Below are 12,494 nucleotides of genomic sequence, written 5' to 3'. Positions count from 1 at the left end.
TATTCTCCTCCTTTCCACTCCAAAATCTTGAAATTTTGCTTGTGTATCAAGAGGATTTCAAGAGAATACCATCACTTCTTGGTAAGTTATATATATCCAAGGATTATATAACTCTTTTCTCATGATTAGATCCCTTCTCTTAAACATTTGTGGTAATCATACTCCTAGAATCACCTCAAGTTCGAGATCCACATCAAGGTGTTGTTAGGACCAAAACTCTTCTTCTTATCTTCTTCAAAAACTAAAACAACTAAGCAAGGTGAGTTCATTCCCATCTATTTTTGGTTTTCATATATTTTATAGGGGAGAATATAAGTAAAATGTGTAGATCTATGTGTATTTGTATGTTATGTGTGATTTCTTGTGTTTATGTGGTAAATATGTGTCAAAAATGAAAGATATTTCGAGATCTATAGTTCAAGGAGGAAAAATATGTTATCTAGGATGTATTACACTTAAAAGGTTAAGAAAAACTATCATCTAAGGTTGTAATAAGCATGCTACAACATAAAATTCATTTTTGGACTATTTTTGTCAAATAAACAAAAGTTGGGAAAAAGTTGTCATTTACGACTTTTACAAGGATAAAAAGAGTCTAAATAGTTAAAATAGAAGTTTTTAGGAACATTATGCTTTTCAAAGGACTAAAAATGTAAATTGTACCCTATTGGGCTAAAATTTTGGCTTTTCGGCCCATAGGCCCAAACTTGCAAAAATATGGTTTTTAAGGGGCTGAAATGGTAAAATTCTCAAAACAATGGGTAGAAAGGTAAATAAAACTATTTTAGGGGTTGAAATGACCTATTTTCCAAAAAGGATTAAAAATATAAATTTTTTTGATTTTGGGTCAAATTTGTAAAAGTTGCGAAAAGTTTGGATTATAAATGAAAATCTTTTTACTAAAGGGGTTGAAACTGCCAAAAAGTAAACATTGGGCTGAAAACATTATTTAAATAAGTCCTTGGGCCAAAAAGTCAAGAAAGATAGTTTAAGGACCTAAAATGTCATTTTTTTTATATAAAAAGTGACTAAAATGGTCATTTTTATTTAAAGAAGAGCTGAAAATGTCAAACCAATATTTTTGAGTCAATTATTTTATTATTAAGATAACTTATGAATTTAGAATAAAAAATATACATATATTTTCTTAAATTTAAATATCGTTATAAAACAATCGACAAACTTCGTGCCTTTGCGATCCAACAATTGTTCAAACAAAATTCCTGACATTTATACTATACAAAAACAAGTAAACATTCAAATTGTTGGGCTTAAAAAATTCTAATCATGCTTATTGGGCCTTTGTGACCCATTAATATGACTTTTGGGCCTAACACAAATAATACATGTTTATTGGGCCTCTGTGGCTCATTAACATTGCTAGTAAGGTCCAAATAAATCATATGCGAAATAGGCCAACGCTTCCTTCGTATACTCGACAGCCATAAATAACAAACGTGATTTGTAGGACCTCATGGTCATCTTCTCCTCGATTGTTAGGCTTACCTTCTATTCAAGTAAACAAAAATCAGGTCGTTAATCAAGGTTAATCAAATTCAATTGGATTAAGTGAGTAATAACGGGCGACACCAATAAGTGTCGGTCGTAGCCTGTAGTTATAATCAAAGTCTCCTGGAGGGAGAGCGAGAGTTTGTGTATAGATCTATACGGGGGTGACTCCCCCACACCTCAGTTGTTCGCTATAGTTAGACTCGGCATATCTACGGTGACAAAATCTTAAGATCAATTCCGGCGTTCACTAGAATACCAAGACAAACAAACTAGTCATTATCATGCATGGTTATAACGACTCACATAATAAATCCAATACTATCTAAGTAATCAAGAGAGTTCATAATCATTCGTTGACAAAATCAATACTATCTAAGTAATCAAGAGAGTTCATAATCATTCGTTCATAATCAAAGTCTCCTGGAGGGAGAGCGAGAGTTTGTGTATAGATCTATACGGGGGTGACTCCCCCACACCTCAGTTGTTCGCTATAGTTAGACTCGGCATATCTACGGTGACAAAATCTTAAGATCAATTCCGGCGTTCACTAGAATACCAAGACAAACAAACTAGTCATTATCATGCATGGTTATAACGACTCACATAATAAATCCAATACTATCTAAGTAATCAAGAGAGTTCATAATCATTCGTTGTGACGGTATAATAATTCGAAACAATCATATTATTTTATCGGATAACATCGGGTTTTTCAGGGAAATCAACACTATTCACTTGTATTTTCAATAACTATAATGCAAAACTTCTCATTTATACACGCTTTTGAAATCATTCATGCATAAACCTATGGATCTTCACACTTTTGTATATTCAATTGTCGTTTCAGAAAATATCGGATTTTCTAGGTTTTTATAAACTGCACAAAACATTTTCATATCAACCCTGCTTATGAACTCACCAACATTCCATATGTTGACGTTTACAAAATAATTTGTATTCTCAGGTAACAGATAAATTGAAGAACGATACCAAGTGTATTAGGATGTTATATTTTGAAAAACTATCAATCAATTCACTATGGAAATGTAATATTTAGACAAGGTACTTGATGTGAACAATGTCAGTTGTAATATATTGATGCATGGTGATGTTTATGTTATGTTTCATATATATACATTGTGATGATATTTCAATTTAAGTCACGCGAGCCCTCGGACGTTTCCGCCGTCTGGTTCAGGGGTGTGACAGGTTGGTATCAGAGTTCTGTTTATAGTGAACTGGCATATCTAACCACACATTGATATGAAACTATAAACCAAAGAGGGACTAAAACAACTCTGAACAAAACAAATAATATATAACGATAAAACACCTTTACTTGTGCGATATAAGAAGAAGAATATAATACCAAATCAAATAAGATGATCCTGGCATCTCGGTTAAGCCGAGACTGTTCATAGTTGTATTAAGGGGGTGAATATAGCCTGATCAACTACATTTCCTCCATAATACAACTATTGCATGCCCTGTGGAAATCGCGATGGTCAGTAAACTTAAAACATACCCCTTTGTGACCAAGAAGAGCGCATCAACCTAACCTTTTAAATATATAAACAATACACCTAGTTTATAGGACCACGAACTCACAAAAATTTTAGGCACTCAACATCTTTCCGCTCCATGACAGAAAGATGCCACAACAAACCGCCCGTGGAAACCCTGAGTCGATACCACCAGAAATCAACTCAGCTGTATCTGCGGCGGTCACAGCGGCACTAGCATAGATCCATAATGGGAACAATGATGGACACAATGGACAAGGGGTTGGAAGTTCGAACAACAAAATAAATCAAGGGACTACCAAGAAATGCTCTTACAAAGACTTCACCAACGCCAAGCCACGAACCTTTAATGGCACAAGGGGAATGATAACCCTAAATAGATGGATTGAAAAGGTGGAATCGGTGTTCGAGATATGTGAAGCCCCGAGGAGATGAAAGTGAAGTTTGTCGCATGCACATTCGTTGACCAAGCTCTCACCTGGTGGAATGGACATATAGAGGCCATGACTCTCCTCGTAGCCAATGCCATGTCGTGGGCACAGTTGAAAGAAATGCTGATGGCCGAGTACTGCCCACGTCGCGAAATTCAGAAATGGAGCAAGAGTTATGGAATCTCACCGTCTGAAACTCCGACATTGATGCATACATATCAAGGTTCAGTGAACTGTCTCTGTTGTGCCCTAGCATGATTACTTCATAGGGAAATAAAATCGAATGATTCATCTTGGGGTTAACCTCCCCAATTCAAGGAAATGCGATAACTGCAAATCCTGAAACCTTCGACACTGCCAAGAGGTTGGCCAAGAAGCTGTACGACCACAACAAGAAGAAGGGCGAGAAGTTAGGGGAAACTGAAGGCAAGAAGGAGAGTGACAACAAGAAAGGAAAGAATAACAAGAGAAATGGGTGACAAGGCTAAGAGTCGTCGAATAAATAACAAACAACGATAGTTCATGTTGTAACCACTCAAGTTCCCTCCACACCACATGTTCCAACCTCATCTACCTCAAGTGCCCCCAAGCAGTACTCCGGGAATCTCCCAAAGTGCAACAAGTGCAATTTTCATCACAATGGCGAATGCAGGGAGATGCATTGTACTAGTTGCAATCGAAAGGGTCACACTACAAAATACTGCAGGACCTATCCTCCCCAGAACCAGCATCAGGGAACCAACAACAACAACAACAACAACCGTAATTACAACACCAACAACCGCAACAACAACGTCGGGGCAAGCCACACATATTATGGATTTGGAAAGACTGGGCATTTTCATCGAAACTTCCCCAATGTCAACAACCCCGGGAATGGAGAAGCATGGAGGGTGTTGACCATGGGTAAAGGAGAAGCGGTTTAGGATCCCGTTGTTGTCACTGGTACGTTTCTCCTAAACCACACATATGCATGCATCCTATTTGATACCGGGGCCGAACGAAGCTTTGTGAGTAATAAATTCAAGCACTTGCTAAAACAACAACCCTAGAAGCTTAATGAAACCTTTACGGTGGAAATGGCTAATGGGAAAACATAATCCACTGGGGAAATCTACATAGGATGTACCCTGACCTTAAATCATCACGTCCTTCAAATAAACTTGATGGATGTAACTATTAGGAGTTTTGATGTGATTATCACCATGGACTGGTTAAGCCCCCACCATGCTGAAATTATGTGTCACGAGAAGGTCATTCGCCTTCACCACCCAAACCGCAAAACCCTAATTATATACGGAGACAAACCTAGTAAGAACCTTCGTCTTATCTCGTGCATTAAGGCACAAAAGTATTTACGAAAGAAAGACTTGACGTTTCTGGCTCACGTAGTGGATAAGTCCAAGGAGGAGATCAATATTCGAGACATCCCAGTGGCTTGCGATTTCCCGGATGTCTTTCCTGAAGATCTTCCGGGGATACCCCAGAAAGACAAGTTGAGTTCCAAATTGACCTTGTGCTAGGAGCTACACCCATCGAAAAAAATCGCCCTATAGGTTGGCTCCTGCGGAGATGCAAGAACTGTCCAGTCAACTCAGCAAACTTTTGAACAAAGGATTTATCCGACCCATCTTCTCACCTTGGGGAGCTCCGATTCTCTTTGTTAAGAAAAAGGACGGTTCCTTTAGGATGTGTATTGACTACAGGGATCTAAATAAGCTCACTATCAAAAATCGCTATACACTTCCGCGAATCGACGATCTATTTGACCAGCTCCAAGGAGCAAGTTACTTCTGTAAGATAGATCTGCGATTCGGATACCACCAACTCAAGGTCCGGGAAGAGGATATCCCCAAAACCGCTTTCCGAACTCGTTATGGGCATTACGAATTTGTTGTAATGCCCTTCGGTCTAACGAATGCCCCTGCCGCATTCATGGACCTGATGAATCGAATCTGCCGACCATTCCTTGATAGTTTTGTCATTGTCTTCATCGACGATATCCAAGTCTATTCTCGAAGCAAAGAGGAGCATGGTCGACATCTCCGGCAAATCTTGGAAACCCTACGAACCGAAAATTTATACGCAAAACTCTCTAAGTGTGAGTTCTGGCTTCGTAGTGTGAACTTTTTGGGTCATGTTGTTAGTCAAGAAGGGATACATGTGGATCCTTCTAAGGTCAAAGCCATTGAAGGATGGGCGATCCCAACGACACCCATAAAAATTTGCCAATTTTTAGGTCTCGCAGGCTATTACAGGAGGTTGATTCAGAACTTCTCCAAAACAGCCAAGCCACTTACAATGCTTACACAAAAGGGTGTACCCTTTGAAATGATAGATAAGTAAGAAGTTGCATTCCGAATTCTGAAGCGAGCACTCTGCAGTGCACCGGTACTATCACTACCAGAGGGAACAGAGGACTTCGTAGTTTACTGCGATGCTTCAAATCAAGGTTCAGGCTGTGTACTCATGCAGCGTGGGAAGGTGATAGCTTATGCATCCCGACAACTAAAGGTGCATGAGGTGAATTATACCACCCATGATCTCGAATTGGGAGCTGTGGTCTTCGCCTTGAAGATTTGGAGACACTACCTTTATGGTACAAAGTGCACCATTTTCACTGACCACAAGAATCTTCAAAACATTTTAAATCAAAAGAAGTTCAACATGAGGCAGCAGAGATGGGTTATCCTTTTGTTAAGCATAATAGGCGATTCCATCATCAACCACGAAGCTCACATCGTAAAGATAATATGTTGAACCATGAACCAGCTATTAAAAGTGAAACAATTGCCACTACTAATTATCTTTTTGTTAAGCATAATAGGCTATTCAAATTTAAATATTTAGTTATTAGTTGTCGTACAGATTTTGTTTTCATATCTACATCTACATAATATAATATATCCTACAAATGTGCAAGAAAAATAAACGAAACCCGTCGCATTCATTGTCTTAGACTCTTAGTTTATGAACAATATATTTTCTATTAAAAAAAAAAAAAAAAAAAAAAAAGAATCTGCTCACATGACACATTAGATTATTAGATCAATAGAAAATAAGTAACAAATAGCATGGTAGGCGACGAGATATTAAATTAAAAATATTATATAAAACATGTTTGTTAAGTCTTCTGATTTTGTAAAAGATAAATAATATATTGTTTTCACATTTTTAATTTTTAAACAAACTATAACTGGATATTGCTATACTTTAGAATTTGTTAATTATATTTGTTTTGGGATTTTGGCATATGTATCATATTCAACCCTATCAAAATCAAAATGACATTTTCCATGGAATAAATTGAATTTGGTGTCATTTCATTATCAAGTATACTCTTGATCATATATATTCTATCATAGAAAAATGAAACACCTAATTTGACATGTATGCTAGTAGAAATCTTTGATTAATAACAAAGAACCTAAAAGCCCATCTTAGTGAGATATAACGAAAAAGAGTTCAAGGATTCATATTGATCTTACAAACATGTTGTAGTAATTATTAACAGATAATAGCTAAGTTTACCTTAAAATCTTCATGAAAGAAAAGCTTTAGTATTTCCATAGTATCATGGTTTGTCCAACATTGAAATTAACGATTTATCTACTTAATAATGTAACTCATCATGCTTCGTCCAAAATTAATTTAGCAATTTGTCTACTTAATTAATGTAACATATCATGGTTTGTCCAACATCAAAATTAACGATTCATCTACATAAAAATTGCAACCTATCATGATTTGAACTACTTTAGAAAGTTGAATATTCAAATCGACAAAAGGCTTAATCACTTTAACATGTCAACGTCTATTATGTTGTATTATTATATATGAATTTTATAAATAAAGTATTTTATTAGCCGATGTATATGTAACAACGTTTAGATTAATAAACTATTTAGTGTTAAATAATTCCAACCTTTTAATGGTCAAGAAATATATAAGGTTAACCGTTTAGAGATTTTTGATTCGTTTAAAAGGAGCATTTGTTAACATGGATTCAAATATATGATATAAAATGACATACTAAAAAAAATCGTTTAGTGACTAAATTAAACATGTTAAATGCTAACCGATTATATCTTAATGCTTTCATTCAAAGGTTATCATCGGAAACTATATTATAAAATTAAACGTGTTGACCTCATTGGTCGAAAACAAATAACTTTAAGGAACAAGTTGGGAATGAGTATGTTTTTTTTTTTTTTTTTTGAGATTTCTAGTGAGACTCATCTCCTTATATAACCAAAATCTGCACATTTCCACCCCCACCAAAAAAAAAAAGCCGATTTAAATCTTTTTTGGCTTCTTTTCTTAATTTTCACAAACAAATTGTTAAATCACAATTCAAAAATTCGTTGTATTTTCTTTCTGAATAAGTAAGTTGCAAAAAGCTAGTATTTCACAAACCATGTGGAAAAACTTTTTTCCTTATATGATCATAAAGTGACTTTACATTTATTTGGAATTTCGGAAAATATATTCTCACTAGATAAATAATCATTTTGTCGTGAATATATAAAAGATGGTGAAATCACTTTTAAGACCTCTCCATTTTCGATATTTTTGTACTTATCCCTTATAGTATGTGGCCTGGTTTTTACCGAAGAGTAAATATAGCACCTAGATTTTTGCAAAATAATATATATATTGTGTTACAATAATCAATGATCTTCTCAAAAACATCGTGTTTAGTTTTATGTCATAAACTAAACATCGCCGGCCATACGCAAGCCGGAATGAAACCTGCGTTGACTTGACTGGGCAATCATAGATGCCATATGTCTGTTTCCAAAACGACATATCAAAAGAATCCCAAATTAATTCCAATCCTCCAAACAATAAAGAAACTATTCTTCATGCACATTCCTTAGATATGCCCTTCACGTTTAAAGTTTTTGGATCCTCTCTCCTTCCATTAATATATAAAAGCATATTCAAGAGTCGTCGACTAGTACCCCATCACATCGTATCACCTATTCTATTAATATATATGTTCAACTTCAACTTATTATTGTAATAAATGAATAAAAACCATCGAAATCCTATACATTCCTACGTGCTAACTGCTAATTACACACACAACTTTAATACGCCTCTTCCCTAATTCTAATTTTTATGTAACAACTTGACGATGCTTCTGGATTTAAGTTGAAAGATCAGATGTTAATAGTTTATCGAACACTAAAATTGACCATTTGGATGTTGGAATCTAAATGTAACACGATTCTGTAAATATAAAGAAAAAAAAAAGATAGGAAACAAACAATTATTTTGCCCAGAAACTCAAAAAAATCCAAACCAAACAGCTGGCTTAGCCTCTTATACACCCTTCTTTATTTAATATATATAAACCTTTTTACTACTACTATATACCACCTCAAAGGCTCAAACACATACACATACTACACACTAATCATGGGTCGGGTCATTCTTATTCAAATACTATCTCTCTCATGTCTTCTCATCTTCTCAAACTTAGCTTCTGCGCAACTGAAACAGAATTACTACGCAACCATCTGCCCAAATGTTGAAACTATCGTTCGAAACGCTGTGAGGGCTAAAGTTCAACAAACTTTTGTCACCATTCCTGGAACTCTTCGATTGTTCTTCCATGATTGCTTTGTACAGGTACTTTTGTTAATTCTATTTCTAATTATATCATATATATGATCAATCAAAAGATGGATGATTCAAATCTTTATAATGTAAAACAGGGATGCGATGCTTCGGTTATGATAGCATCTAGTGGATCAAACAAAGCAGAAAAAGATCACCCGGATAATTTGTCACTTGCTGGAGATGGGTTTGATACTGTTATCAAAGCTAAAGCTGCCATTGATGCTGTTCCAAGCTGTAGGAATAAGGTCTCCTGTGCTGATATTCTCACCATGGCTACCCGTGATGTTGTAGCGTTGGTGAGTAGTTAATAATTTTATTTCCTGCAACTTTATATTAAAAAATTAAAGTTTATCTATCAAAAACATTTTTCCAATATTATTTTTTTGAAAAAATAACTGATTTATCAAATAATCAATCTGAATAATAATAAATTAAAAAAGTACGATGCTCTTATATAAATATTTAAACTGTTTGTTTGCAGGCGGGTGGGCCATCGTATCCGGTGGAGCTCGGGAGATTAGACGGGTTGAGTTCAACCGCCGCTAGTGTAACCGGGAAGCTTCCGAAACCAAATTTGAACTTAAATCAACTCAATTCCATGTTTTCCGCTAAAGGCCTAACCCAAAATGACATGATTGCCCTTTCGGGTGCACACACCCTTGGATTCTCACACTGTGACCAGTTCTCAAACAGGATATATAATTTCAGCAGGGTGAACCCCGTTGACCCGACCCTGAGCCCGAGTTATGCCACCCAATTACAACAACAATGCCCGAAAAATGTTGACCCGAGGATAGCCATAAACATGGATCCAAACACACCAAGAACTTTTGATAATGTGTATTACAAGAATCTACAACAAGGAAAAGGGCTTTTTACTTCTGACCAAGTTCTTTTTAGTGACTCGAGGTCAAGATCGACTGTGAACACATGGGCTTCCAATTCAAAAGCTTTTAATGACGCGTTTGTTGCGGCTATGGGTAAATTGGGTCGGGTTGGTGTTAAAACGGGTCGAAGTGGGAATATCAGGCGAGATTGTTCTGCGTTTAATTGAGATATTAATTTTAATTACTATCGCAACGCTAATTATATGATTTTTATTCAATGACGAAATAATAACTAAAAGTATACTCGAAATGCTGGGAAATTATTTGATTAACGCACAGCTTCCAAAGTGTTGGACGTGATTCCTATGTATTTGCCAGTTTGTTTTCAACTTTGTGATTGTGAAGCTATAAATTCTCACTATTTCATGTTAAAAGAGATTCGATATTTCATTCATGTTAATTCTTACAAATGAAAGTTAAAATGAAAATCATATAACTGAAAAAGGGCCACTAGAATATTTAAATTAGCCAGAAATCTTACAAAGTGTTCATGACATTATACTTCATTAGACAGCAAGAATCATCATTGATATGTATATATACAAACTAATGGGTTTTTACTTTTTTTTTTTTTTCCCAAAACTTTTGTTGTTTCCTACTGTTATAGGCCAATCTTCTCAAGTTTTATACGCCAATTTTCTCCAAGAATCTTGGGGTTGACCTCAGATGCCACCCGAAAATCTAGCATGGATATTTCTTGTTTGTGTAAAGACCTTGAGTGAGCTAACTCCAGATTTGGTTTTATAACACTTTTCAGATAAGAATCAAGCCCATTATTCAATAGTTTGACACAATCCATTGAGATATCCAAACCCTCCATTTTCAACTTCTGCTTCAATCTGTTCTCTAAAGAATTTGTATGTGGCAAATGACGAGTGTAATGACAAGTCTCTGTGTAATAAGAAGAACCTGAATTACAGACCAATTTTCGTGTTTCTTTTGAGTGTATGCTAATACCAAATGGAGCTGTAATCGGGATTCTTCTACAAATGAGTTGTAAACCAGTTTCTTCAGCCATATGAGTCTTCCCATTAAGCCCAAGAGGACTTGATCTATCTTTATACTTTCTTTCACGATGAACTGGTGTTCTTCCTTTTCTTGGGGATTGAGGGAATACTTCTCTACAGAGAGACTGAAGGTTGCTTCTTGGATCAATGGTGTTGTTAGGATCTTTCAAAGTCAACGGGATGTCAGGTTTGACTTGTTTCGGAGGTGGTGTGTTGGAAAGAGTGGCGTTTTTGATAATTGCCTTGATGAGTTCATTGTGATGACGAAGATTCTCTCTACCAATCAAACGGATGCAGAGCTTATCGAATTCTGATTTTGAGAGCTTCAGATTGATGTATCTTGTGAGAAGATTGAAGTATTTGTCAGCTTTTTGTGACCCGAGTCTTCTTTCCATTTCAAGTTTCAGATCGAAAGTATCAATTCTAGAACAATGCCGAACTGCTGGCATTTTCTTGGGTGTTTTAATGTCTCACAATCATCAAAGCATCTTCACTCGTTTGGAAGAAATAAACTTTTTACCCAAACAATTCACCAACCACATCTCGCGAAGAACTTCTGAAGAAAACGTGAACTCTGCAGTTTGTTTGACTTCGATGAATAAAAGTCAACTGGAGTCGCTGATTAAAATCCGACCTAGGAATTTCTGGAAAAAAAATCACGAAATCTACATAAGAATCAACTCAAAAAAACTTGACGTTGCTTCATTGAATCGAATTCCTTATCCAATTCCATTAATCGTGCTACAGTAGTATAGCTCGGAACAAATCATAAAATTGGGAGTGCCAGATTCAATCAAATAAAAATCAGCGACGCCACAATCAAACTAACAAGTAACAATTACAAACAAAGGCATAAACGTCGTGATCGAATGCCATTCCAGAAACGTCAACTGGATACGAATTTGGAGCAATGGAATGGGTGTAAATAATATTCGATAATGAAACAAAAAAAGAAAAAACAGCATGCGAACCTGATTATCAAATACGGAAATGGAATTTAGAGTTGAATTTTAGTAAAATTCAGATAGATCGAAGAAGCTTAGTAGTTGGCGAAAGAGATTAGGGCTCGTAAGTGTGTTTGGGGTGTTTTTGGAAGCTTCTTTTGGAGGCGCAGGGAGGGCCAGAGACACGTGCGGTTATTACAAGTGTGAAGTTGTGAGTGGGCGTGGGTTTCCGAAGAGCGTTGCGTTCATTATTTGTAAAAATGGCATTATATTTTTGTGTTTTTAACGGTTTTGTAATTTTTGTTTAAACTTTAAAGATGGTTTTATTTTAAATTTTGGACAACATTTGATGATATTTGACCAAAGATCATTTACCGAGAGAAGTTTGGTTCGTAAATTATTTTGGAAAGACATAAAAAGTTTCAAAATAATTGAATTTAAAGGGTCTGTTAATTCAATTTTTTTATATTTGTGTTTAAAGGATTAAATTTAGACGAAACATAGGCCATGCAATGTAATGACGCCTACAAGTGTAGATTGTCACCTAGTGGTATATAGATTT

The 12,494-nt window shown here is 35.7% G+C and overlaps 2 protein-coding genes across 2 annotated transcripts; one reads left to right on the top strand and one right to left on the bottom strand.

The window, feature by feature from the left end:
• Positions 1-8,828: 8,828 nt before the first annotated feature.
• Positions 8,829-10,355, top strand: LOC145031992 (peroxidase 51-like). The gene is made up of 3 exons (XM_078980654.1): positions 8,829-9,103; positions 9,190-9,390; positions 9,576-10,355. The coding sequence occupies exons 1-3, from the start codon at positions 8,891-8,893 to the stop codon at positions 10,146-10,148; spliced, it is 987 nt and encodes a 328-aa protein (XP_078836780.1). The 5' UTR covers positions 8,829-8,890; the 3' UTR covers positions 10,149-10,355.
• Positions 10,356-10,414: 59 nt separating this feature from the next.
• LOC145031993 (uncharacterized) lies at positions 10,415-12,163 on the bottom strand. The gene is made up of 2 exons (XM_078980655.1): positions 11,960-12,163; positions 10,415-11,632 (listed from the first exon to the last, which is right to left on the bottom strand). Exon 2 carries the CDS (start codon positions 11,435-11,437, stop codon positions 10,583-10,585), a length of 855 nt encoding a protein of 284 aa, XP_078836781.1. The 5' UTR covers positions 11,438-11,632; positions 11,960-12,163; the 3' UTR covers positions 10,415-10,582.
• Between the last annotated feature and the right edge of the window lie 331 nt (positions 12,164-12,494).

This window comes from Lactuca saligna, chromosome 2 (genome assembly GCF_052625555.1).
Source record: "Lactuca saligna cultivar CGN05327 chromosome 2, ASM5262555v1, whole genome shotgun sequence".
In the NCBI taxonomy this organism is placed as follows: Eukaryota; Viridiplantae; Streptophyta; class Magnoliopsida; order Asterales; family Asteraceae; genus Lactuca; species Lactuca saligna.
This window is presented reverse-complemented; position numbering and strand designations above follow the sequence as displayed.